At 34.8% G+C, this 27,339-nt stretch overlaps 2 protein-coding genes across 2 annotated transcripts; one reads left to right on the forward strand and one right to left on the reverse strand.

Moving 5' to 3' along the window:
• The first annotated feature begins 97 nt into the window (after window positions 1-97).
• On the forward strand, window positions 98-24,444 carry LOC137923830 (cathepsin O-like). Its single transcript, XM_068767102.1, has 6 exons — window positions 98-366; window positions 461-783; window positions 11,643-11,775; window positions 17,782-17,975; window positions 19,571-19,690; window positions 22,427-24,444. The coding sequence occupies exons 1-6, from the start codon at window positions 178-180 to the stop codon at window positions 22,611-22,613; spliced, it is 1,146 nt and encodes a 381-aa protein (XP_068623203.1). The 5' UTR covers window positions 98-177; the 3' UTR covers window positions 22,614-24,444.
• On the reverse strand, window positions 7,736-9,022 carry LOC137923829 (tektin-1-like). The gene has a single exon (XM_068767101.1). The coding sequence runs from the start codon at window positions 9,020-9,022 to the stop codon at window positions 7,736-7,738; it is 1,287 nt and encodes a 428-aa protein (XP_068623202.1).
• Window positions 24,445-27,339: the final 2,895 nt, after the last annotated feature.

The following is a 27,339-nucleotide window of genomic DNA, read 5'->3' on the forward strand; positions in this document are numbered from 1 at the left end:
GTATTAATTTTTATTACTTTTACTGGCAATTCAAACTCCAGCTAATTGGCTTAGCATAACAAAACTTAACTTTAAAAGTGACAGTTCTTGTCATAACTTAAGTTGCATTGGCACAGTGCGAGTGCGGACGTTACGAAAGTTTACTTTTGTTGTTATTGAAATAATATTTAAAACAAAATGAAGAAATGGTGGAATTGGATTTTAGGAATTGCGTTATTTTGTTTATTATTCATCGCAATCCCGCTCTCCTTTACCGGCGAGAGTAGGGAAAAGTTAAAACCGATGTTCGATGACTACATTGAAAAGTTTAATAAAACTTATAAAGATAATCCCGAAGAGTATGAAACAAGGTTTCGTTACTTTGTGGTAAGATATTTATGTAAATAATTTTTTAATAATGCTATGTAAGTGAATCCTGAAATAAAAACTAACTGCAGTTTAAAAATGTAAAACATTTTAGGCGTCTGTAAGAGAGATAGAACTTCTAAACTCCGAGGCAAGAGGTCCCGAGCAGCATCGAGCGCGTTACGGGCTAACTAAGCTTTCTGATATGTCAAAGTCAGAGTACAGAGATATTCATCTCTCTGACGAGAGACCACAAAGAAGAAAAACCATGCAAACTAAGACTTATAACAAGAAAAAAAATCATACTATTAACGTAATCGACTATGATGATAAAAAAATTGATGATGAAAATGACAAAGAAATTAGCGGTTCACCTCATGATAATATTTATATCATTATCAGAAAGAGAAGAGCTACCATGCCTTTGAAAGTTGATTGGTAAGTTTTTATATAAATTATATCTTAAGTTTGTTTACATCACAATCATAATTTATGATTCTGCAGTCAATATGTCTTCTCACTTTCCTCATGATTGGTTATAAGTGAAATAGTGTAAGAGGAGTGAATATATAGCTCATTTCTCATGAAAAGCTTTTGAGCTTATACATCTGTTTCAAATCTTGTTGCATAAAGTGATCACTTTGAAATAAGTTATATATTTTTTTCTTTTGTAATTTGACAAGCCAATCACTTCTGACAGTACAAAATTTGACATTTAACAATATTATTTTTATTTTTTTATTTTAGTAATTGTACAATTGATTTTTGATAGGGTGTGCCATACACTAATTGACATTAAATTAGCTAGTCTTACTCTTTTAAAGCTTTTACACATATGACCTTGTCCTTCCCTTATCATAAATATATAATTCTTCAACTAGGTAAATATATATTTTAGTATGTAATCAATGTTTACGTTACAATGTGTGTGTACATGATAAATAAACTTGTCCGTTTGGGATAAAAAATATGTCTGTGTAATTTGTTAATATTTTACATTTTTCTTAAAACATCACTATTTGGTCAAAGTTGTTAAGGATCAAGTTAAAAATATTAATTGCAAATTCAACATTCAAAAAACAAATATATTATGTAACTACAATTTAATTTGATTGTAGATAGTATTTTATATATCACATGAGAGTCATATACTTTCAAATTTAACATTTGGTAACTAAAAAACCTGAAAAATTATCTTAAAGATATTTTAAATTGTTGTGATACATTATTTAACATTAAAGAGATTTCCACTACCATATAAATATTACACTAAAATAAGTATATAAATATATTTAAATGTATAGAATCCATACAGTTAGTATTGTGGTTAAATAATCATGGGACAATGATTTAATTCTACTCTAAAATAAAAGGAAAGATCACTGTTTTAGAGTAACAAGAGCCTGTACCCGCTTTATATAGTGTTACCGATACCGCAGTACCGCGTCTTAGGTGAAATGTCGCAAGGGCGCCGGTGCGCATGCCTCTTTTACAGATGGACGCTAGTTAATACTGATGGGTATTTTCATTCCACGAATTTTTAGGTGAAATAAAATGAATAATAATTTTAGAATAAATTTAATATTCAAAACAGGCCTATATAACTATGTTGTTTCGAATATTGAATAAATTTGACAATTAATCCTTCAAAGAGCCGTCTGTTCTGTCTGTTGACAAAATTTGTTTTTTGTTACATTGGAGTCCACCTACGCATACGCAAAGTATGTGGTATAAATCGCATAAGTAGATATAAATATTCATTTAACTAGCTCATTCGCATTTTAGGATTATTAGATACAAAAGATTCCATCCATAATAAGCCAACATTAAAATGTACACGTGTGATAAACAACATAGCATTCATAAATATATGGCAGCTTATAGACAGAACTTATTCCTTTTTCAAAAACAGTAAAATACATACAAATATAATTTACAGATAAATCTTTAGTCGGCTTAAAGACTTGGATCGGTTACGAACGTCACATTATTTTTAGAATATGCTTCCACAGATTAGATCAAAATTTAGTTATATAGGGAGGAGAGTCCCGGCCTCTGTCGCTATAATGCTATGGACCTGAAACCTTCTCTGTTCTTCTTCTCTTAGGTAAATGTTTTAGACTCTCCTATAGAGATAGGAGAGTATATATCCAGGTATATCACATATAAAAATTTAAAAGTATTGTCACGAAGGCAAGAAACGTCAATATAGCTGTCACACACAAAATGATTAGAAATGATTAAAGAAGTTGGTATGACTGAAATCCATTAGAACGAGTATCCAAATTATAGTTTTGTAACGACTCCAGAGGTTTTATACTGCAGCTGAATTGCAAGAAAATTGACAATGTCATTAATTTCAAACTATCAAATATCAAAATTACTACATACTAGATTAACGTTGACGACTATAAAAGCCGATACAGGTGGCATTCTAGATCAGTCTGCACCTTTATTGCCCGAACTTTTGAATATTAAAAGGAGTATTTTTATTGAGTCCGCGTTTTACTATCCCCAACTGACGGTCATAACAGTATTTTAATATATTACGAGTCTATTTGTATATACAAAAAATAAATAAGATAAAAAAAATAAACTGCATCACACGGTGACGTAATGTTTTTATCTCTGTTTACTTAATGGAAGTATCGATAATAAATCATTGCACCTATTTGAAAGCATATTGGATGTGTAAAATTTTACTTTTGTTTTTCGACGATATGGGCAAGACTCACTCCGTCTTGCGATCGTAGGTTGCGGATTCAATTCCCGGGATACAATCCTATAATATACACTTTTGCGTTAATTATATGGGATTGCCACTGTTCACTAACATGTTTCCAGAGGAAAGGCAGCAGCGACCTCTGCTTACCACAATACCACACTGCTATCGTCAACCCGCTTACCAGGCGTGGTGATTCTGGTGTGATTACCCTTAGATATATTTTTTTGTTATAAAGCCGCTTGAAGTCCCTTCCATCACTCGAAAGGGACCTTTAAAACTACTAAATTTAATTGGCTCGGCAGGCGGGTTGGCGGTCGCTGTATGGTATTGTAGTACGCAGATGCTTTTCCTCTGGAAACATGTTAGTGAACAATGGCAATCACAAGCACTTTACCGTTGGGCTACAACTTAGAGTGTAAGTAAGAGTTAAGTTTTAAGGTTGTTCTTGACATGGAAGCTTCTCGGTGTGGCTTATGCGGGCACCCGATAGGCAACTTTGGCCCTCTTGATTGAGTAGCCCGACTAGATATCACCAAAACTTTCATGATAATATTTTTGTAATGTCAACAACCCTATATGAGGTAATAGAATTTATTCCATGGTTCAAAAAAATAACCATTCGAAATTTAAAAAAAAAATCTTAATTTTTTTATTACTAACTGGTTTTGAAATAACCGGCAACGTGGTACGGGCCGGGCATGTGCGATTTTTTTTTTAATAAAAATAACCTAATCTATAGGCGATTACAACATATATGCGTCATTTAATATCGTATTCGAATATCAAATTTTTGAATATTTAAATCAGTTATATTTCCATCGGATTTCTTTTCCGGTTCGGAGATACAAAAAAAATTATTGCTTTAAAATAATTCCACTCGATTCCCAAGTGGTATTATTTCCCACATCGATATGATATAACTTGTGAACTATTTTTAAGATTTATATCTTTTGTAATAAACAAAAATGAAAATGAAAAGTAAAACTTGAAATATATTGCTATATATTATATATATTATATCTTGCCGAAATATCGGCAAAATTTAATCACTTTTTAAACTCAGAACGCGCTGCAAATTTATTTTAATGTTTGACAGCTGCGTCTGTCAATATTAATCGATCGCAAAATAATTTTATTTATTTCACCAAATAAAGTGATTACTCTAAAAATGTACATTTATTTAGTTTTTCTATTGGAATGTGACGGGCTAGTAGCTTCTGGCAGTACGAGGTCAGTTAGGGGAAGCCAGTCAGTTAAAATAGATGCAAATATACGCACATCTCTGGTAGTGAAATAAAATCTATTGATATAAAAACAGTGTAATCTCACACGGTTTATTAACGAATCAATAGTACACAAGAGGTGTTCACGGATGTTTTTTTTTATCTCGTACAACCCTTGTCTTGCATCGCCTCTTTTCCTTCATCATTTCCTCCTAGACTGCTTTTTTACGATTTTTATTTCGTTTATCTTTATCTTCGAAAATAATGCATATGGTTTTTATTTTCTTTTATTCTTACATATTTCTATACTACAATTTTTAATCACTTATTTTTGTATCACAGCTATTTTCTTTTAACCTTCCAAAGATGTTTTGTTACCTTACCTACTAGCTTTATGCGATATTCCAGGAAGGTTTGACGGCTCTCCTCTTGTTCCATTAATGACGCGATGTTTCTCTCCTCTATTCTCTGCAGAAACCGAAACTAGCAGTTCATTCGCTCCGCCCCAAATGCAGGACAAGTTCACGGATGTTAGCGTATATATCGGGATGCACTTTTAAATATACACAAAAGTGTAGTTACATGTAGATGTTGTTTGTGGTGTACGGCGCCAAGTCAGACTTGGGATCACCGACATTTACTCCTTAACCAATAGTCACCACACATTCTCCGACCATCATTAGATATGTCGGAACTTCGATAGTGTTCTTTTAAAGTAGAAAGTCCTGACCGATTCTCGAACCCTGTTACCGACGATGCTATAACAGCCCCACGTGGCTCATAGCTACAGCAATAAACCTTTTATGTGTTATAATATCAGCTTTGTAGACATCACTAAATAGTTTTAGTGATGAGAATAAACTTTTAATACAACGCCACAGGTTTTGGCGAATATTCTTACATTAAACTCTTAGCGTAACAACGCTGCGGCGATTTAAGCTACAACTTTTTTCTCTTTGTGCCGTCAGTTCGTTTGTATTTCTATTCGCCAATAACATTTATAAATCTTCTAGCACCATAATTACATCTTAATAATCAGAATATACAAAATATTTGTTTACCTTACAATATTCATAATAAATTTCACGATTTTACACTGGTCATACAATGTCGTAATATTACGGAAAGTTGGACAAGTTGTAAACAAGTGAATGTATGAATATCTGCGCCAGTTAACATATGCTACATCCTAAATAAAGTAACAATAATATAGTGAGAAAAGAAGCGTTTTCAAAATTCGAATGACTACATTTTGTAATTAATTATTATTTATTATCTGTCCGTGCAGATTTTGTACTGCCAGAATTGATTTCCCTATGGCATTCAATTAAAAAAAAATTAAAGTGATAATTTTAAAAAGAGTGCTTGGAAATGGATGAATTTAAAGCTAATATAGCTATAAAGCTTTTTCACCTATTAGCAATTACCGTATAAGAAATAATCTTCACTTTATTAAAAAGTTTATTTCTTTTCATTTCTTTTGATAAAAAAATTAAAATGATATTTATTGTTTATCTTTAGTTTCTAGATAATATAATTGGTTTACTGATCACTATATGTAGTGTAATTGACAGTTGGTGTAAAAAAAAACTTTAAAGCTTTTTGCTGAGAAGTGAGCTATATTTTTTGCTTCTATACCTATAATGAATCAACTTGTAAAGCGTGTCTCGGGCCGGTTATTCACACATAGAGATGGACAAAATGTATCCCTGACAAGAAAAGAGTGATCTTGTGTTATATATCACTCTTTTATATCTTTAACTCATATAGCTCGGTACGGCTCAGCGAGAGAATAAGGCAGTTAAGATTAAATATAGATCCTTTATATCATCGGCTCTTTTAGCTCGGACTTAGAACTCAGTAAGGCGGAATGAAACTTGTGAAATATTCCTATTAAGCATTTTAAGACTTTTTCATAGAGCAAAAAAAAGCTAAACGTCCGTGCGTGTGATATTCCGAAAACCGGTAGTTTACATTTTAAACAAGCTATCCGTCAAAATAGCTGTCCATCTCTTTCTTTTACATGTGATTTGCTATATAAGCCCATCTCTTTCCCTGTAACTCCGTATTCCGTATAAATTCCGAGCCGTAACTCATCACGAAAATTGATTTGAGTATAAATATAGAGATATAATTGAAACACACGCGCGCTGGAGAGTGTCTTCTGCAAAGATATATATCTTTCTTGTCTTTAGCTCGCGAGCTACCTATCTCTTTTCGATCACCGAATTGAAGAAATCTTGGTAACTTAGGCGGACATAAGCTGTACTTGAATTCTCACAGGAGTCTAGTTTATTGTTTCTGTTCAAAGGTGCACTAGAAGACGTAACCACGTCTCAATATATTATTGTAAAGGTAAAATATAGAATAAGTTACTATTAAGTTCATGTCTAAGAGAGGCTTGGCCTTAATATCCGGTGCAGTTAAGTACAGTAGCTTGCATACCACAATTTACATGCCTTTTGCTTTCTAATCCAATAACTTGTCTACATTGTAATCTGCTTGCAGTAAGTGTATCCTATTGTAATGTATATCGTTAGGACTTCCTGAAAATAAATATTTCGTTTCAGGTATTACTCGCGATTACCTTTGTAATGTTGCCTTTAATCATTGTTAACTTGTTGACCCAACAGACATGCTAAGCTAAAAGTTATTTTAAAAACATAGACAACAAACTCAGAACGTATTGTGACACGTGCTTCCACAGGGCCATATGAATAAAATGGATTTTGAAAGTTGATGTAACAAACAACGCTAGCGATTTATTTACCGATGCAAACCGCATTGGAAATGTTTTTTTCCATAAAAACCTTTCGCAAAAAACTTGTTGGGCAATGAACATACTTTCTGTTTATATTTTTTAGCAAAACAAAATATCTTTATATATTACTCAATGTACAGAATATACTAAAAACAATTGTTTTGGCATACGTAGTTTCAATGAGAAAATATAATTTTTGTTCTTTAAACAACTTATTTCAAATTCTATCTCATGTCATTTGGTTTGGCACAAATATTCTAACGGGATTACAAAGTTTATGAAGTCTAAATCATCAAAAGCGATAGGACCAGTTCGAAGCGGTCTGCATTTAGCGCTTTATTAAAATCGTCTATACAACCCGCGCGTAGACTCTCTACGCTTCGTTTGACGGTCCTCAATCTCTAATTAAGAACCTTAAGGCTTTTATCTGTTATGTGCGCTTTGTTGCTATGCCTGCCCATTGACAAAACAACCTATCATTAGATTCACCATAAATTTTGGACAAGTTTCCGCAATGTTTATAAAATATAAATAATATAGTCAATTTATTTCAAGCATTTATTATATTTTCTTGCATTTGATTTTACTTGAAATAAACACGCGAATGCAAATTATAAAATTTTTAGTGCAAAAAAAAAGCGTCGCTGTATGCGTACCATGGTCGTTAGTTTTTCAACCAGTTTAGTAGGCATGATAATCCATAGTTGCTCGTAAAGTCATGCAATCAACTTCGTCTATTTTCAAAGTGTTCATCTTGACGTTTATATCCTCTTCCAACTGGATTTGCGCCTGCAGGAGGTAACGCAGAGATGCAGTTGCTTCTTGCAGCATTTGCTGCAGCTGCTCAACGCTGTGCCTCAACATTTCACATTCATAATACAACGTTTGACCTGGAGGATCGCGGACCAGTTCGGCACTAATTCTCTGAGCGCGTCTACCAAGTCTCGTATGCGCCAATCCTATATTACCCTCCTTATCCGACAGAGCTTTCTGTAATTGTATTATATTGTTTTGCATTTTCGAGATCTTTTCAGTAGTTTCTCGATGCATATCTTCCAGCTTACCTTTAGCGATCTTAGTCTCCTTTATACGCTCATTGAATTCATGGTTGCATTTGTTGTAAGCGCTCCAAAGGTCATCGATAACTTGGTTCAGCAAAGTGTCGACGAAAACTCGAATCGGTCGCGCGCTGGTCACTTCTCTGGCAGCCATTTGAATGTTTTTAGCTGACAATGCGTTGTACTCCTCAGCTGATATACTCGCTGGATCTAGGTTCGCGTATCCTTCGTAAACTGATAGACACAAGTCGGTTGGTTTTAATGACAGCGAGCCTTTGTCAGAGTCGATTGCGGCTTGTTTGTATTGTAGATCGCGATCCACGAGGTAGCGAATGGACCGAAGACGTCGCATCTGTTCGTTGAGCTGTTCTAAGGTGCGTTTGATTAAACTCTGACCACCGAGGATGGTTGTTATCTCTTGTTGTAGCGCATGCTCTACTCCGTCTACTACTAAATCGATGCCGATACGTCCGTCTCTCAGTATGAGACATTTTCGGCAGATAGTAAGAGCGTTTGTTTGCAATGATGCTAAGCAATCTAAACACCTTGTCTTATACACGCCTAGTGCTTCCAACTCCAGGCATATTTCTTTCCTTTGAATTTGTAGCTCGTTCTTTATGAACTCGACGTCGCCGATGCGTTCTTCGATCCGTCGGTCAGTGGTTGCCTTCATGATGGCGGCACGTTCGGCGGTTTCTTCGCGGATCCTCTCGGATTCGTACAGGACTCTATCGGCGAGTTGTTGTTGGTCATCCGTGTTCCTGCATCGCTGGTCGTTGTTCATCCTCCATTCTTCTAAAGTGAATTTAGCTGAACGTGGCGGGACACATACGATGTTTTGTTCGGACAGCCTTGTTTTTGCAACAGGAGCGCCGATGATATGACGTATTCCGAATTGATTTTCACTCATTGTGGTAATATAGTATATAATAGAAAGTAAAAGTGTAAAAATAAAATTAATAAACTTACAAAACCATTGTATAATCAAGTATATCAAAAAGGGTTGTCAAAAATCGACAAAACGGTTACTTAGGCAGTTGCGATAGCAACTGTATAGTATATGCAAATTATAACCACAGACGATAAATTTAAACATCAGAGTAAATAGAAAGAAAAAGGTTCATACCAGAAATATAAAAAGCTTGTTCATGAAATAAAACATTTTTTTAGTAGATTACATTGGCGCGTATTTTATTTTTTACGTTCTGGGAACATAGATACTATATCTGGGAGTAGTTTATATAGTCATGTATATTCAGCCTAATGCTATGTTCTCCAATAAGTAGAGAAAGACAGTATAAGAGGTGAGAAGTATAAAAATATAAGAGATTCGTGTAAAAACAATAATTTGCTTTCGAACTATTCATTAATTTATATATTGTTATTCACATGATTATTATCCAAGAGATCACTTTTGCAAGTCGAGAGAAGAATTTCAAAAGAGCCTAATTTGACAGAAACCTGAACCAAATTAAAGTCCCCTATGATCCATACTTTAGCTTAAAGCTGCGAGAGTTCGAAACGCGATCACGCTGATTTTAGAAGATCCCACAATAAATTCAGACTGATTTTTTCTGGCCACTTTTACAATATTCTTAACACTAGAACAATTCATTCCCGAGCTCCGTAATTTATGATAACGCATTACTCTCACATAATTACCTATTCGCGAGTTTTGGCCAAAAACGACATCCTGATACCGCAACCACAGGATTCATCAGTCTTTATCCTCAGTTGATTTTCTTCTTTTTTGAAGTTATCACAAAAAATCTATATTCAAGGATTAGCATAAATGTATAATCTCTAACGGGTATCATTTTGAAAGAGCCAAAATTTATGAATAATTTTTGAAAATATTTAAAATTCGCGATAATATAATTTGCCCTAATAGATCAAGATATCTTGTATTTTTGAAATTTATTATACTAAAAAGCCGCTTGAATATGCAGGTTTTTTATTTATTACTCTGGTTTCTTAAAAATTTCTGATTTATGTTATCTGCAGATATGTTTTTTACTACACTTTCATTGCTGCCTAAGTAGTATTTGCAGATTTCGCGGATGCGAGATGGCAGGGCGCTGAGGGCGTGTAGCGTAACACCTCTTTTAAGGTAGCGACCCTCAAGGGCTCCTGGAAGAGTCTCGGCTTGAGTTTAGGCCTATGAAAGACTAGATGGAGGCAGTAACAAGACGTTGAGCCTCAGCGTCTTAGCTTATGATCATTCTGATGAACATGTTATCTTTTTCACACATTTTCTGTCAGGCGAGTGGAATGCGCTCCGTGATGACCTTTAATTTGAAGCTGGTGTTATCTTCATAAAATTAATTCTTTTAAAACTTATTAAGCAATCAATTATGCATTAGTAATTATATAATGTAAGCGTAGATAATTTTTTCGTAATAAAGTTTTTATTACTTTTTCCAAATTTATTCGAAAATAAATTCATATATATATAACCTTTACTAAAACATACATGATTACTATACATCGGTCATAACTTCCGAAATATAGTGATCCTTTATATAGAGTTATATGCGGCTTTGACTGCATGTATATATATACTGTGCATGGTCTGACGGAACGAAGCGACCTATAATCCACCCGTCTCGCCTCGCGCATACCTATGGCACGGTACAGCGGTTTCGGTAACACTATAGATCTGATATTTCTTCACGTACCATGGATACGACAATTAACGCTCCACTGAAGCTAGGATTTATTTATAATTCGAAGGACGCTTAACGAAGGAAACACTGACTATATTATTGTAAATCGACAATATTAATTATTTAAAAATGTTTGAATATTTCTTATTAGAAAACTTTAATATGTGATAATGCGATAAGATTCCTTTGCATAGCTAACCAATACAGGCTTGTTACAAAAACCTATATTAGTATATTCAACTTTCTAGGTTATGTATTATAATAACTAAGTTATTCGAAAGCCTCACCGGGAACTTTGTCGTAAGTTGTTACATGAGTTAACCTACCAGGTTGAGAAGTTCATAGGGTACGCTATTAAGTTACTTTACGGAATGACTGGACAACGAACCCGAGAACATCTTTGTTTGGGTTTTCACTAGAATTCTATTTGAAATTCTGATCCATAGATGTTAATATGAGATTATTATTTATGTATTTTAAGAAAATCATCGCTCGTGCAATCGATGGCCGAAAGGTTCTCGAGTAGCGACCACGAGTTGGTAGATGTGGCGTGGGCATGCCCCGCCCACTAGGTGGACCCACGAAGGAAATTTGCTGGTCATCCTGGTGACGTTTGGGGGAAGACTATGCCTTGCAGTAGATGTCCATCGAATGAAAAGAAAAAGAAGTAGAAAACACAATGAAAAATAAATAAAAATAAATGACGCATGTATACAGTACAATCAAATACCTAACGGTACTGCGGTTCCGGTTGCACTATGATCACATGTTTTCTTACTTAGCTAAAGATGTTTAAATATGTATAGTTTACAATATAGCTAAGAGTATATATATTTTTTCTGATCAAATCTCACGTCTTTTTAGGAGGACAAAAGGTGTCGTCGGTCCGGTAAAAGACCAGGGTCTATGCGGTGCTTGCTGGGCGTTCAGCACTGTGGGCGTCATGGAATCCATGGCGGCCATAAGCACTGGTCAGCTGCAATCTCTCAGCGTTCAGGTGAGAAGTAATTTTTACGAATCAACAGTACCGCAGAAATGACACTCCAGTATCATTTGTATGTGCATAGTTTTAAACCGTTTATGTGAAAAATATTGTAATCTTGTGTGTTTAAATAGTAGTTAATTTTGGTATTGGGGCAGAGAAGTGAGGAATCTTCGTAAAATACTCCATTTTTTTTTTGGGGAAAAATCGGATTATATGTGTAGTACTTTAGTAGGATTATCGTATATTCTATCGTCAGCACCGATGCTCTTTGACGACTATGACGAAGTGAGGATATGTATTGATGTCTCAAATACACTGATTGCATTACTAGAAATATAAAATGATGATGATTGATTGACATGATTTGAAGTTGTGGCTCTTGCTGGAGATTATGGAAGAACTTTAATTTAGTTTTATAAGGAATACTAGACAAACTGTATATTAATATTATTTCAGTAGTACGTTTCGCTCGACATAAGTCACCCAAATAGGTTTCCAATAGAACCAGCTGATAGTGGCCTGCATGTAGCGTCTTCCAATGACTATGGATTGAGGTTCTTCGCTACGCTGTCGATCTACAGTCCGTGCACCATGTTACTGGCCACTACGACCACAATTTTTTGTAAAATAATTCTATGGCGTTCGAATTCTAAATCGAACGCCGATTTTAAATCGAACACAATCAGAGATGTGATCGCTGCTGTTGTGTTAGATTCGTGTAAATTGTAAATACTCTTTGTAAATCATTTGGCCTACCGACTAGCACTGCAACTCGAACTTGCTAATTCACTGGGATATATCGGTAATTTCGTTAGTGCACGGATTTTCTAATCCCTGCTTCGATTTCGCTGCGAAACCCCGTTAAATTGACTGTTGTTGTTATTTTTGGTTAATTAGAAGTATAAATTTAAATTTAATATTCAATATTGATAGTCGTACAAAACACCCAGACAACATGTACAGTTATCTTACATATATTATTTATATCAGTATGTTTCGTCTCGTCATTTACAAAATATAATTTTTAATTATCAACTAATTATAATGATGTCGATGACCAATTTAGTCTACACGAGTATCTATATTGTGCATAATGAATATAAATGAAAGTCGTTGTAGAAATCGAGTTAAAAGGATATCGTTGTATGTATAAAAAGGACTATTCAATTGTGATACGAGATGTCATTTTGGGTCAGCGATACTGAATATTTTTATACACGTAACAAACAGCACATACACTAACAAGGCAAAAGAATATATTATATTTAATAATAATAATAATTGTCATAATCATCATCATCATCATCACCACCACCATCATCATCACCACCACCATCACCACTACCATCATCACCACCACCACTATCATCGTCACCGCCACTATCATCACTATACCACTATCACCACAAACACCACTATCACCACAAACACCACTATCACCACCTCCACAACTATCATCACCATCACCAATATCACCACCACCACCACTATCACCACCACCACCACTATCATCACCACCGCCACTATCATCACCACTATCATCATCATCACCACCACCACCACTATCATCATAATGTCAGCCGATAGACGCCCACAGCAAGGCCGGTGATGACCGGTTTTGCGTTGCCTATATACAACGACTTCCCGCGACCTTAACTATATCGTAGATCCACCTAGAGGGGGAGGCGGTGGGGTTCAACCCTCCCAGCGTGTACCGTCTTGTCGCCATCACACCTTACGATCCCAACCGCCATCGGCTGTACGAGCGATATGCCTCACTTCTGCTTCAGAAGAACAATAAGAGCTACGTCGGTGATCTTGGTTCTATTGCAGATTTCCTAACTTCTGAAACCATCATATTATTCAATATTAGTTGAAGTATATGCGTGGAATGTGCACATTCCTCTAGGAGGTTTGTTATCGCTGACTTACATAGACCGGTGCTCAAATATTTTCACTGGCACAAAAAAGTAGTTACTTTTTATGTATTCGATTTTTAAATATTTCGTTAGCATTATTGCGTAAAAATGAGGCTATTTAGTTAACTGTGTACAACGGAGTGGAAGGTTCAAGATGATCAAGTAACGGTAAGTGCTTTACCACTTTCGATCCTCTCAAAAATATGGATTATAAAATGTGGCAGGTTTTTGAGGCTAAAGCATGTGTTGGATATAAAAATCTGGAATGTTTGAATTCATCACTGAGAAAAGCAATGATTGTAATGCTCAGAAATAGATATGGTGCATGTGCGTGATATGTGTATCAAATTGATGCAGATATTATAAAAATATTTAAAGTTTTTATTTTGGTTTTATAGTGATTCATGATAGTCACTTCCAGTTTTGCGCTCCCCGCATCCGGCGAGTTACCGTGACCTTGATAATATCGTCTACCTAGCAGGGGGCTTATACACATCTCGTCTACCTGGTTGTGGTCACCACGCGAGAACCTTTCGGCCCCAACCGCTTATTTACTTAAAAGTCAAAAAGGAGTTGTTTTCTTTCGTTCTTCTCTCAAAAAGTTTCTGAAGACTCATCAGCGAAAAGGATGACTTTCGATTTTAGTGTGTCATAATCCACCTTGAAATGAAAAATTAGTCTTTACTCGGAATACCATGTAACAATTCATGACATTCCTTTATCTAAGCTTCATAATAAAATTCAAAATAAATATTCGTTCAATCTCATAAATGGAGATTTGTATTAAAACTTGAACTTGTTTTCTGTGAACAAGTCAAGGAACCGGTCTAGAAGTTTCGATAAGTTTCGATTATTTTTTTTAATGCAGTTTCGGAGAGAATGTGTTGAACGTTTTAGTGTACTGTGTCGTTTTGAAACCTGTTCTGTTATTCGTGTGGGTACATGTGTTAAAAAATATCCTGTCCTTTTTGACAGTTATGAAAATAGATTTAGTTATCTATGAACAACAATATCATACATGCTTTTATTAATTTATATTGATATTAAATTAATTAGTCACTCATTAATTACGATAATAAACATTAATGAAATATAAGTAAATATATTTAAAATTATATTTTTGATACATATTTATTATATTTATGTTATGTATCAGTGGGACCGGGAAAGAAATGTCGATTTCTCAAGTTAAATTCACACGACTACATTTTTATTTTTAACCCTTAATTAGGCGCATTGAGAAAATCACTCAATTAGGCGCATGGGGTCTTAAATGACCCAAAAAAAATATTGAGAAAAGAGTATCAAAAAGGAATAAAACTTAATGGATTTCTTTAGTAATTAATAAAGTACTTTAATATACTTAACTTTAAGAAACAAATACTTACTATGACATTAAAAATATTAAAAAAAAACAAAAACAGTAAACCTCTCTTTAAACAAATTTTTTTGGCATAGCCAAGATCAACTTAAGAAATAAAGTTTATTCAGCCTCATCAGCGGAATCTTCTGTTCTGCATCCGACGCAGTAAATCCTTGAGTGTTGCTGACAAATAAATTTACGACACTTGAAACATTTTGGTGGCACTTTTTTGTCGTCCTTTCTAGGACATGATGAACAGCGCCCGCGCTTAGCTGTCGATTGATAAACCGCCTTGTTCACATTATAAACTTCATGGAGCCGTCTTTTTGTTGTCGCTGGTACAGCACGTAGTTGTATGCGACGTTTTTGGTGATCTTCCACATGTGCCGCAGCTATTTTCTTCAAGAAAATCCGTCTTGTATATGTCAAAGTCTTCTCAGTATTCGCTTTGTGTACGACAAATGGGTTGATTCCAGATATGTTTATACTCCAGGTAAATGTAAAATAATATTTTGTGCTCGGGACCTTACTGCGTTCGATGGTGGTACTTTACACCATTTCACTTTCGGGCCATTTCTCTGAGTATGTCGAGATAAAAAATAATTATCTTCCGTCGATACGGGGATGTCTTGGATATGTTCAGACTCCTCAATTTCGCTTTCTGAATTATGAGCACTATCAATGACAGCATCGTTTAAAGTTTCGTCTTGCGAATCCGAACCAGCAACATCTTGCTCTTCATCAAGCACTTCATCCAGCCATTGCAATATTTGTTGGTCGTTAGGCATTTCAATTCAAAAAAAAGAAAAAGCATAGAAAAAAACTCAACAATACATAAAGAAATCATACCGTATCAAAATATACACAAACAAAGATAAACAGTAAACAATATACTAACATAAACACAAAAAAATCACAAAAGTAAAAACTTACCTTTGCCAAAAAATGAAACGTAACTGGGCGCATGGGGTCAGCTCTCTAAAGGACAGCGATGTGTGTGCAAGAGTTAATGTTCTGGATGCGACTAATTTGCGTACCCCGAGAGGAATGAGGAAGCTAGAAAGAGCGTTAGTACGCTCTGAAGACTGTAAGCCATTATTTTTTGAATTTTAAGCGGCCCTGACCCCATGCGCCTAATTAAGGGTTAATCAACAATATATTTACCTTCGTTATCAACAGCCTTTTGCCATCTGGTATACAAATTTTCATTGCCGAAGTATTAAAAAACAATCGGTTTTTCTGTAAAACATGTCAACAGGAATGACATTATTTTCCAGTCCCTCTAATATTAAAATCAGTAGAAGATGTTGGAGGCAGGTTGCTTCCAACCGCTTCTATTGGAAATAAAATGAGCCATGGAAAAGGGTATTCTCGGTACATATTTAGGATTGAATTTAAAATGGTGCGATTCATATACTAATGAAAGAAAGGCTTCGACTAACGGATCAACAAGTTTGTTCGATTTGGCAAGTGGCAGCTGGAAAGACACATAGAAAGTGATCGCCTCTGAGAACTTAAGATTCTGGGATAGGATCGCGGTAAGCGTAGCGTATAACGTCCACAAGGCTTATGTTCAGTTGTGGTCGTTCTGTGATGGAAATGATGATGATATTCTATTCCATATGAAGACATAAAAATCCAAAGACAAAACCAACTAGTTATTTGAGTAGTAGAGTAGAGAGTTCGACCGTTCTTAAAACATAAATGGGGCAGCTAACTAGCGATGTGTAGCTAAAATATCTGTGTTATATATATAACACAGATATTTTAGCTACACATAGTATAAGTATACATATATAGATTTATTTAGTTACTAAATTAGTTAAAATTACACACATTCTAGAAAATAGAGAGTCATGTTTACGATGTAAATATGATAATAAATAATGGCAACCCATAATGAATAATTTATACTTCAATTTTATCCATACTATGGTTGTCTGTAAGATTGCCTCGTATAAGACCGCCCATTGTACTTTTTTCTTTATTATCATGAAACTATAAAAATGTATCCTGGTATGTACAATAAAGAATAATAAATAAAAATAAAAAATACGATTGATTGTTTTTGTTTTTATATTTCTTTACATAGCATTATTTACCTCTTATTAACGTCAAAGAAGAAAGCGAAAGAAACTTATCAGAACTATATGTTTTTTTTATATAATATAAAATTATATATTAAATAAGCACGACATAATGTATTTCTTGCATTTATGTTAGGCCATAGATGACCACTGTGAGGTCCCAAAGACCGCGACAAAGACCGGTCTTGCGTTTCTCCAGCTACTTACCTGGACCATGATTATATCGTCGATTCAGTGGGTTGCCTTCCCACGCCGCCTCCACTGGCTCGTCGTCGCACACGAGAAGATTTCGGCTGAATCGGCCGAAGACTACACGGGCGATGTGCCTCGTCCACTACCACTTTAGACAAACAATTCTTTAAGCTGATCTATATAAGTAAGAAAAGGACCAATATTTAGACACTTCCGCACATGCAGTGGTAGTCGTGCAACAAAGTGCACCGCCACCGTTGTGTGATTCGCATTGTTTGCCGCGTACGCATTTATCAGCGGGCTGGCGGGCGGTGCTGATATAATATAATAGTCGGAATACAATAGTTATCTACAAAAAGTTAACAGCAAGCGCTGTGTGTTTATTTTTTTTAACGAGATTACATTGTTCGGTTAAAATCTGCACAAACCAAACAAATTAATAATATGATGATTACAGGAAGCAATCGATTGCGCTGGTCTCGGAAATAACGGCTGCGAGGGTGGGGATATATGCTTGCTGCTTGACTGGCTGATGATAACCAACACCCCGGTGCAGCCAGAGAAGGACTATCCCTTGAAGCTCAAGGACGGCAAATGCAAATCCAACTCCAGCTCCACGGGAGTGCGAGTTGACAGTTTCACCTGCGACAAGTGAGTAGTTTAATGACTTGACCGCATTGTGTTTCTCTGTCTTCCTCTCTTTTCGTACTTTTCTTTTTTATGAGTCTCTTCCGTATATCTATCTTTGTCTTCCGTTCTGTACCTCACCCACTTCTTTATATTTCTTCTTTTTCGTCTCGATCTCTTTTTTTCTTCTATTTATCTATATATATTTCACTCTCTCTTCCTTTCTATTTCTATTAATTCATCTCTATCTCTATTCGTCTATCTACCTCTCCCACTTTTCTGCTTCCTGTTAGAAAATAAAGATTAGATTTTGTAAATTTAATTTTCAAAGTGCTGTGCAAAGTTCATATATACTGAACCCACTATAAACTAAACATAACCTAATGAGCTATAGACTCCGCATGCTGTGTTATAAACAGGAAAACATGGTGAAGCATAATCTTGCGATTTAATGTATTCTTCGCATTACCACGATGGAAGTAGGAGCTAGAAGTATACCAATGAATATCTCTATATAACCTAATGAAGAAATGATATCAATCGAGAACGAACACCTGCTTATTTCAGGTTCATTTTCAAAGCAGTATCAGGATTTGATTGTGTAGGTAGAGAAAAGAATCCGTTCGGTGAAGATGAACCCATTTACACTGCAATAAGTACGCAGGTAGTCAGCCCCGACTACTGTACCTGACCCAATCCCCATAGCGCGATGGATTGAATGTTAGAGAAGCTTTCTCAAGAATAATACGTGGATTGGACATACTCCTAGAGCTGTGGTCGCCTGGCGGTAAGGGTAGAGACTTGCGATCATAGGTCATGGCATTCAATCACAGGAGCCAATGTTTTATAACGCACTTTGTGCATTAATTATATAGGATTGCTACAGAGCTTGATCAAATTTTCAGAGGATTGGCAGCAGCGTTCTCTACGTAATATCCCACTGCGATCGCCAACCTGCTAAACGTGGCGATTATGGTATATCCCCCATTAGATATCTTAGGAAGAAGCCTGCTTGCAGTGGGCTTCTATGTAAGAGATTTTCCACCGTGCTGACTCATCTCTGGAAGCATAAGGCGTGACTTAAAATTTACCTAAGAACTGATTTTAATACCAAAGGAGGGGGAATAGGTTGAGGCGTTTATTAATTGACGTACCTCATCATCAAAATACCAATAATTTTCCGAAAATACCTTTTTTTAAATATTCTCACGTGATGGATTTATGCCAATATTTTAGTCATTACATTTAGAAACACTTCTAATGTCAGTCACGAAGATAACGACGAGTCGATGACGATGACTAGAAGAATAAGCATCAATCTAGAGTGTCTTAATAAACTTTCCAGAAAAAGAATTATCGCTTGATGAATATACTGTGGGGTTCAAAGGACGAATTTGTTTCCGTACCTATAAACTGCAAATGCCAACTGCGCCAACTAAAAAGATATCCAACATTTTTAATGATGAAATACATATGTCACAATCGAGTTGCCAGAAAGAAATGTGTAAATAACCTCCGAGTGCAAAGGGTTAAGTTTACGAAGCTTTCGTGCGACAGTTATAAAATAGCGTAAGTTGGAATTAAAATATCTTCACTAACGTGTGTATTTATTCTCACAGCTACGTTGACGCAGAGGACAAGATACTGGAAGCGATCGCCAACCACGGTCCTGTGACGGTGGCCGTCAATGCACTCACCTGGCAGAACTACCTGGGCGGAGTCATACAGTATCACTGCAGGTGAAGTCATGCTGTTCATTAATGTATTATTAGGACCTTGAATAAGTTCTCGCTGTTTTTTTTTTTTCAAAAAAAATTATATTAAAATACTATGCTTACAATGACATTACTCAAAGTATTGTCCATCATTAGAGACCACTTTCTCCCATCTCTCTGGTAGCAATTGAATCCTCCGTCGGAAAAATGACTCATCTTTCGAGGCAATCCATGAATCAAGCCATTTTTCGGCTTCTTCACAAAAATGGAAGCGCTGCTCGCTTAAACCGTGCGCCATCGACCGAAACAAGTGCTAATCGGAGGGGGCTATGTCCGGTGAATACGTCGGGTGGGGTAGAACTTCCCATTGAAGTGTTTCCAGGTAAGTTTTGACTGGTTTTGCCACATGTAGCCGAGCATTATCGTGTAATAAAATCACTTTGTCGTGTCTCTGCTCGTATAGTGGCCGCTTTTCTTTCAGAGCGCGACTCAAACGCATCAACTGAAGTCGATAGCGAGCTCCCGTGATAGTTTCATTAGGTTTAAGCAGCTCATAATAAATTACGCCCCGCTGATCCCACCAAATGCAGAGAAGAAGCTTAGAACCATGGATATTTGGTTTAGGCGACAATGTTGATGAGTGACCCGGCATACCCCACGATTTTTTTCGCTTTGGATTGTCGTAGTGAATCCACTTTTCATCCCCAGTGACGATACGGTGCAGAAAACCTTTTCTCTTTTGTCGTTGAAGCAACAATTCACACATGAGAAAACATCGCTCTACGTCTCTCGGCTTCAACTCATACGGCACCCAATGTCCTTGCTTTTGGATCATTCCTTACGCTTTTAAACGTTTTAAAACTGTTGACGCATCTACTTGTAACGTTTTCCCAAGCTCTACTAACGTCTGACATGGATCTTCAAGCAATGCCTCCAATTCTCTGTCTTCAAATTTTGTCGGTGCTCCAGAACGCTCTTTGTCTTCAAGGTGAAAATCATTACTTTTGAAGCGCCTAAACCAGTCTCTGCACGTTGTCACCATATGTCTCAACGAGAATTTTGTGTGCTTCTGCTGCAGATTTTTTCTGAATAAAGCAGTACAATAAAATTCCCCGCAAAAACACTTTATTTGGCACAAAAGTACACATTTTCACAAAAGGCAAATAAATATGTAGTTGACACTGTGGTAAACTCTATTCTACTATAATTTGAGGTTACATATAGCACTACTTTGGTGATTTGTTACCGTACGAAATTCCAGGCACAGAGTGCCGCAACGCCATCTTTCAAAAAACAGCGAGAACTTATTCAAGGTCCTAATACATTAATTTAATAATGCCTAATTAAATTATTGTGTGTATGAGGGCTTACGATTGTTTCGGTGTGTGAGTGCTGTGTGTCCGCATATGCAAGCTTGTGAAATTGTAATGTATGTTCTATTTTTGCGTGTACATAAGTATGTTTGTGCATGTGGCCATGCATAAGTTCAATTGAGTATATGTGCGTGTGTGCTTTTGCCTGTGAACACTGTTACGTTGTTGCCTTAATACATCTGTGTGTGTACCCATATATAAGCTTTAATAATTATTCTTTTTTATGTGTGTTCTCTGCCATGTATAGATTAGGGACGTTACATTTCGAGTGTAATTTTTTTTCAGACTTTTTATTCTTGCTCTTTTCTTTCCTCACAAATTCTTTCTCTCTCTCTTCACATCATTCACAAAGTCTTTCATTCTTCACATTCTGATCTTCTTTCATATTTCGCCTTACTTCCCTCATCTGCATACCGAAATGAATTTGGCTCTTATATACATTTGTTTCTTTTCTCTATTTATAATTTTAATTTATAAAATGTATTTATACTTCGTTATAGTTTTTTAATTACTATCTATAGTTGATCTCTCTCTTTTATTACATTTAGCTTATGATTTCTTGTTGTCGGGCTTACCTGAACCTTTATTTTATTCTATAGTCTTATTCTTATCAATTGTCTGCTGAACTAGTATCTTGCATAACTCTTGGAACGCAGTGTGACATTTATCATCGTTCATGAGGGAGGCGACGCTATCTTCATCTTCCTTGCCCTCATATATAATTTAAGTTTATGCCCGTGTTTTAATGCAGTGCTCCGCAACCGGTGTGCCAAAGGTCGGATACAAGTGTGCCACTGAATTTTTAATTAAAAATTTTTAATTAAAAATTTTGCCTGTGAATTTTTACAATTTAAACATATTTTGTATTTGCCACACCGTAGCACGTCACCTTCATTCCTCTCTCGAATTTAGCTGCCGTAGATGAGAAAAGGTTGCGAAGCCCTGTTTTAGAGCATTTGACTATGAGTTACGAATAAGTAGAATCGCATGGATAAATGTTCAAGTGCATTAGTGTGTTTGTATACATCGATTTCACAGGGAACCCGTGTGTAAATTTTAATAAATTTACTATACGTACACTTACTGCAACATTAAGAATTTTATTGTTTTTATTGTAATGCTTTATGGTACACAATGATTTTTCGTTATATCTTAACATGCCATTCATTTATGACTATTGATTTGAAATGTTTTATAGCTGTGGACGGATGTTTTAATTTATTATGTAGTTTTCTTTGGTCGAATTTTTCTTATTTTAGTCAACATAAAAATCTAGGTAAATTTTAAAAATGAAGGTGATAGCGTCAAGGCTTATACGATTATCAAACTTAGCAACATATTTGGTGATTTATTAATATATATTTATTTATGGTGTAATTAATTACAGCGGTGAACCACGCGACTTGAACCACGCAGTGCAGCTGGTAGGATATGATTTATCAGCTGACGTACCCCACTACATCGTGAAGAACTCCTGGGGCAAGGAGTTTGGCAACGACGGCTATTTGAAACTGGCAATTGGCAGCAACGTCTGCGGTCTTGCCAACGAGATGGCAACCGTTAGTGTTAAGTAGAACTAACATTCAATTAGAGTGCAAAATAGGAACATCCCTTTGTGTTCCAATAATTGTTCTACATATATGTTAAAATTTAGGAGAATTTTGGATACACTATTTAGTTATATATGATTGGTTATAGGTGTGAAGGCTTTAAAGGGGTATTTGTATATATCATTTGCTGTCAATCAACGTATGATACATCCTATCCAAAATAAATTCGAAATATTTTGAAATAATTAATAACGTAATAATGATATAGGAATAAAAAGTGTTTACAAAATTTGGATCTGTTCATGCAGAGTAACAAATTTCAGAGAGATCACTTTACACGGGGTGATTGGAAATAGGTCAAAATGCTTAAAATCTTTTTACTGACAAATGAGCTATACATTCACTCTTTGAAGGTTTTTGCATTTTTAACCAATCACCTATATGGTATGCCAGTCACATATAGAAAGTGTTTTGTAAGTTAAATATGGTATACAAATTTTACATTTTACCATATTTTTATGGGAACAAACTTAAAATGTGCCTTAATTTATACAATAATTATAGTAACATATGTCAATTGTTAACAAGCGCCATCTGTTGGTGATAACAGTGAATGTGGTGATTTTGAGAATTTTATAACTTAAAATGCAATATTACGCTAAATATTGTATGTTAAAATACTCATTTGAATTATTATAAGTAATATATGTTATATGAAGGATGAAACACTCGCTTTAGGGTGAAAACTTCACTCGTCACCTAAGGGCATATAAAAGCCGAATTAAAAGTAGCATAATTTATAGTTTTATCAGAATAATGGTATAAAAGCCTTATTTCATAAAATCTAAAGCTAGGTTGAGCTCCGAAGGTTCCAAATGCGCCATGATCTGATCTAGGACAAACTCAGCGTGTTGTATAAATTTGTTTTCTATACTATAGTTTAACTCTCAAAATAAAACTGCATTTCGTTTTATTAATAAAAAAAAAAAACAATTTAGTTACGAATTACAATGGATACCGCTATACTGTCCTAAAGTTAATTTATAACAACACTATACAAAATATTTATCTGTATTTATTGTAGAATATAACTTAACATTAACTTTAAAAGGATGTGATGACCCAACTATGGTCTTTGTCCAATTTAATATTAATTTTTTTTTCATTAGGTATTGCACGAACTAATTATTCTTGCCATATTAAAATTGTTAACTATTTTTTATTTTCTTATAATTTCCTTTTTATTTTGTATTTGATATGAAATTCTAAAATGTTAATATTTTCTCTCCAATAATAGTAAATAGTATCTTGCAGAATAGTCTAAAAATGGCACATCTGTTCTTTGATTATATTGTTTTTTTTTTTTTTTGAGAAGACCTAATTCTTATCTCATGAGGTAGTGAGGTCAATGAACCCTTGCGAAGTTTGTCTTCATCAAATATGTTTGTCGAATCTATATTCATTAGTATAATAAGTGAATGCATTATGAGGTTTATTTAATGATATCTGGATCTGAGATTTATCGAAAAATGTCAAGTGTCAAATGTCAATTTTTTTTTTAATTTAGTGTAATGTTAGGTGTCAAAGATAATATGTCATAAGCGGTGGTGGGTTTAATTTTAAGTGTTTTGTTTTGTTAATTTTTTACATACACGTAATTTTAAATGTATGAGTGCATGTAGTGAAGATTATAAAAGTTTTGGAATTAAGTGTATTTTTTAATTTTTTTTATTATTTGTTATGCTCAGTTGTTCATGTAACAGAATTAATTTGCTAAATATATTTGGCAGCTTAATAACTCGAAGATAAAGATTGTTTTATATTAAAGGTTATTCATAATCTGTTGCATATATTATCTGTTTTTTTTACTTTTATTTATACTTTCAATCATTAATAGTTATCACTTGTATATCTCAAGAATGGTTAAAAGAGCCCAGTTTAGTTTGATATAATTACTATCAAAATGAGCTCTTTTGCTATGCCATTAAAATAAAGCTTCGACATAAGATGTTTTAGTCAACAAAGGTATAGTACCCGGCGATAAATATTGCACATCGACATTTGACCTTTTTTTTTTTTTGAAAGAGGCAATCGGCTAATTTCGACTTCGTGGTGGTATCTCCGTCGCACGACTGACAAAACGTCATGGTAGTGTGGAAAAGAGATAATGCTCTATAAATCCGAAATCAGTCCATTGTCTCTTTTCAAAGGTCGATGTGCAATATTTATCGCCGGGTTCTGTAAGTCAGTTTATGTTGTCATCGCTATAACAGAAAGAAATTATAAAGGGCGTTATTTGCTCTCAAAATATATAATTCAATATGGTATTATTATTAAAACAATAAATGCCAGTTAGTTAAGACAATACTCACTTGTAATTGTATTAGATAAGAGTTGTTGAAACTTATACATAAGTGCCATGTTTTGTAGTCTCATATCGATTTGATACATTTCCGTTTTATGATTATAAATAAACGCATAAAAACTTTAGTTTGATTTTTTTTCATCTATATTTACCTCTGAAAGTACTGGTAACTACAGCGCCCAGTTGCCATTATCAAAAAATGAGTAAAAAAAATAGTTTCGAATTTTCTAATATAATAAAATACATTGCATATATCGAGATATGGCCGTATGTAATGAATGTCTTTGCCCTATATCTCATGTAATGAAAACCGATGGCCATGTCTTCTAGCTATGTAATATATCCAAACACTTTTTTCAGTTTAAACTTAACTTTGCTGTTAAAACTCGTAACGCTCGCGGTTCGAGTTCGAGAATTACGTGCAGGTTCAAGGCTGGCTTTCTTCACACCACTATAGACACCCACATTTGTTGTTTTAAGAAAAATGTCCCATATCTGTTAAGTTTTAAAGCACTACGCGTCCCACACTTATATGATTTACCGTGGTCACCTTAATTGCGAACAAATCATCTATTAATCAATGTTGTGTTCCACGTCGCAAAATCGGAGTATTTATTAATAGTTTAATATTATGCGAATGAACAAATTTATTATATTTCATTTCTATTTATAAATCTCATGAGCTACCAGAAATTTTAGATCTTAGAAAACGCTGTTACTCTGTCAATAATATAAGAAGTTGCTGAGAATCTTCTAAAAAGAACATTCTTTATAACTGGTATACTTAAATTTTATTCTAACAACCAAAATTATTTTAGATGACATAGCTTACCGCTTTAGCTGAAATGCCTTGCATTCTAAATATTGATACAAATTAAAAAAAAGTTTAATTTATGTTAAGGGGACCGGAAAGTAATGTCGCTTACTTAAGTTAAATTCACACGTCTACATTTTTAACGAGTTTTTATTTCTAATCAACAATATATTCACTTTCGTTATCAAAAACCTTTGGCCATCTAGTAGACAATTTTTCAATGCCGGGGCGGTAAATATCAAACGGTTTTTCTGTAAAACATGTCGACAGAAATGACATTACTCTCCGGTACCCTAATATTTGCAAACGTAAAAATGGCGCGAATTGAAACATATCGTTTAAAGGTTATATTTTTAACATCGTCATGATAAACAAATTTTAGATATATAGTGTGGTAGTGTATCATTATTGTTACATATCATGTTTAGTATTCACAATGTCAAAGAGTTCATAAACAGGTGATAAAAAGAGCATACTGTGGTTTTTAGTTTCGCATCGTAAACCGCGATAAATGATAAAAAGTCGAGACCGTACAGATTGGACATACGATTTAAAATGCTTCAATTAATCGTAACTTAGGAAATTTATTTAAATATTGCATTACCCTAATGCTTAAATCAAATCGTCCTTTCTTCGGGTTGGACCGCAACACAGTGGATAGAAAACTATGGTAGGACGAACTTCTGACTTTTTTTTTTTGGATTTTTCACTTTTTATATTTTTTCAATTTAATTATCTCCTCAATAGGCAACTACATGCAGACGCTTATAGTGCATTCGTGTAGTACAGTACCCAAGATATAACGTTTATAAGGTTTCAAAGGTGGATCAATTATAACTTTGCAGTAAATATACATACAATACAAAAAAAATATAAAACACTTTTTTTGCCTAAACTAGGCGAACGAAAAAATGATATAGAATAACTTCTATTAAGCTTTACAAGATCTACCATGTCCCCCCTACCAGTTTCGATCCACTGTGCACTGGTTAAAAGTCACACAGCGAACAATGTAGACAGCTATACTTTGCATTTCAAAAGAATAGAAATAACACAAAATTAAACTAGAAAGAAAATTAGTTTTCGCCATAATTTTCAAAATCCGAAAACCGACAGTGGATCACCCTTGACTATTATGTTGGTAACGGGAAATAGAAAAGAAATGTTTTGAAATCATAGCCGAATGGAACGAATAATGTCACTAACCAGACTGACTGACAGGCCCGTGAAGCAGCTTAAAGTAAGTGGACATGAATAGCCGTATGCAATGGTGTTGACGGTAATGATCGGAGTAATATGCTGAACGTATCCTTTGTAAGATTTCAACGTTGGCTGCATTGGATTCTATATTACAAAACTATTTATTAGTTTCTTTTCGTTATTATCCACTTAGGATCACGTACTGACGTCACTTGTCTACATGAGAAGAGAATGCCAGAAGAATCCAATATGCAAGTAGCTAGCTAGCAAAAGGAAGCATAAACGCTTGCCCGGAAATAATCTTTGTTACTATAAATACCTTTGTCGTTTCAGCCCATAGATGCCAACTTCGAGACTTAGGCCTCCATAAA

The sequence above is a fragment of the Battus philenor genome, unplaced genomic scaffold (genome assembly GCF_028537555.1).
Source record: "Battus philenor isolate CCGP_79_NKW_IND1 unplaced genomic scaffold, ilBatPhil1.0.hap1 SCAF_22, whole genome shotgun sequence".
Classification (NCBI taxonomy): domain Eukaryota; kingdom Metazoa; phylum Arthropoda; class Insecta; order Lepidoptera; family Papilionidae; genus Battus; species Battus philenor.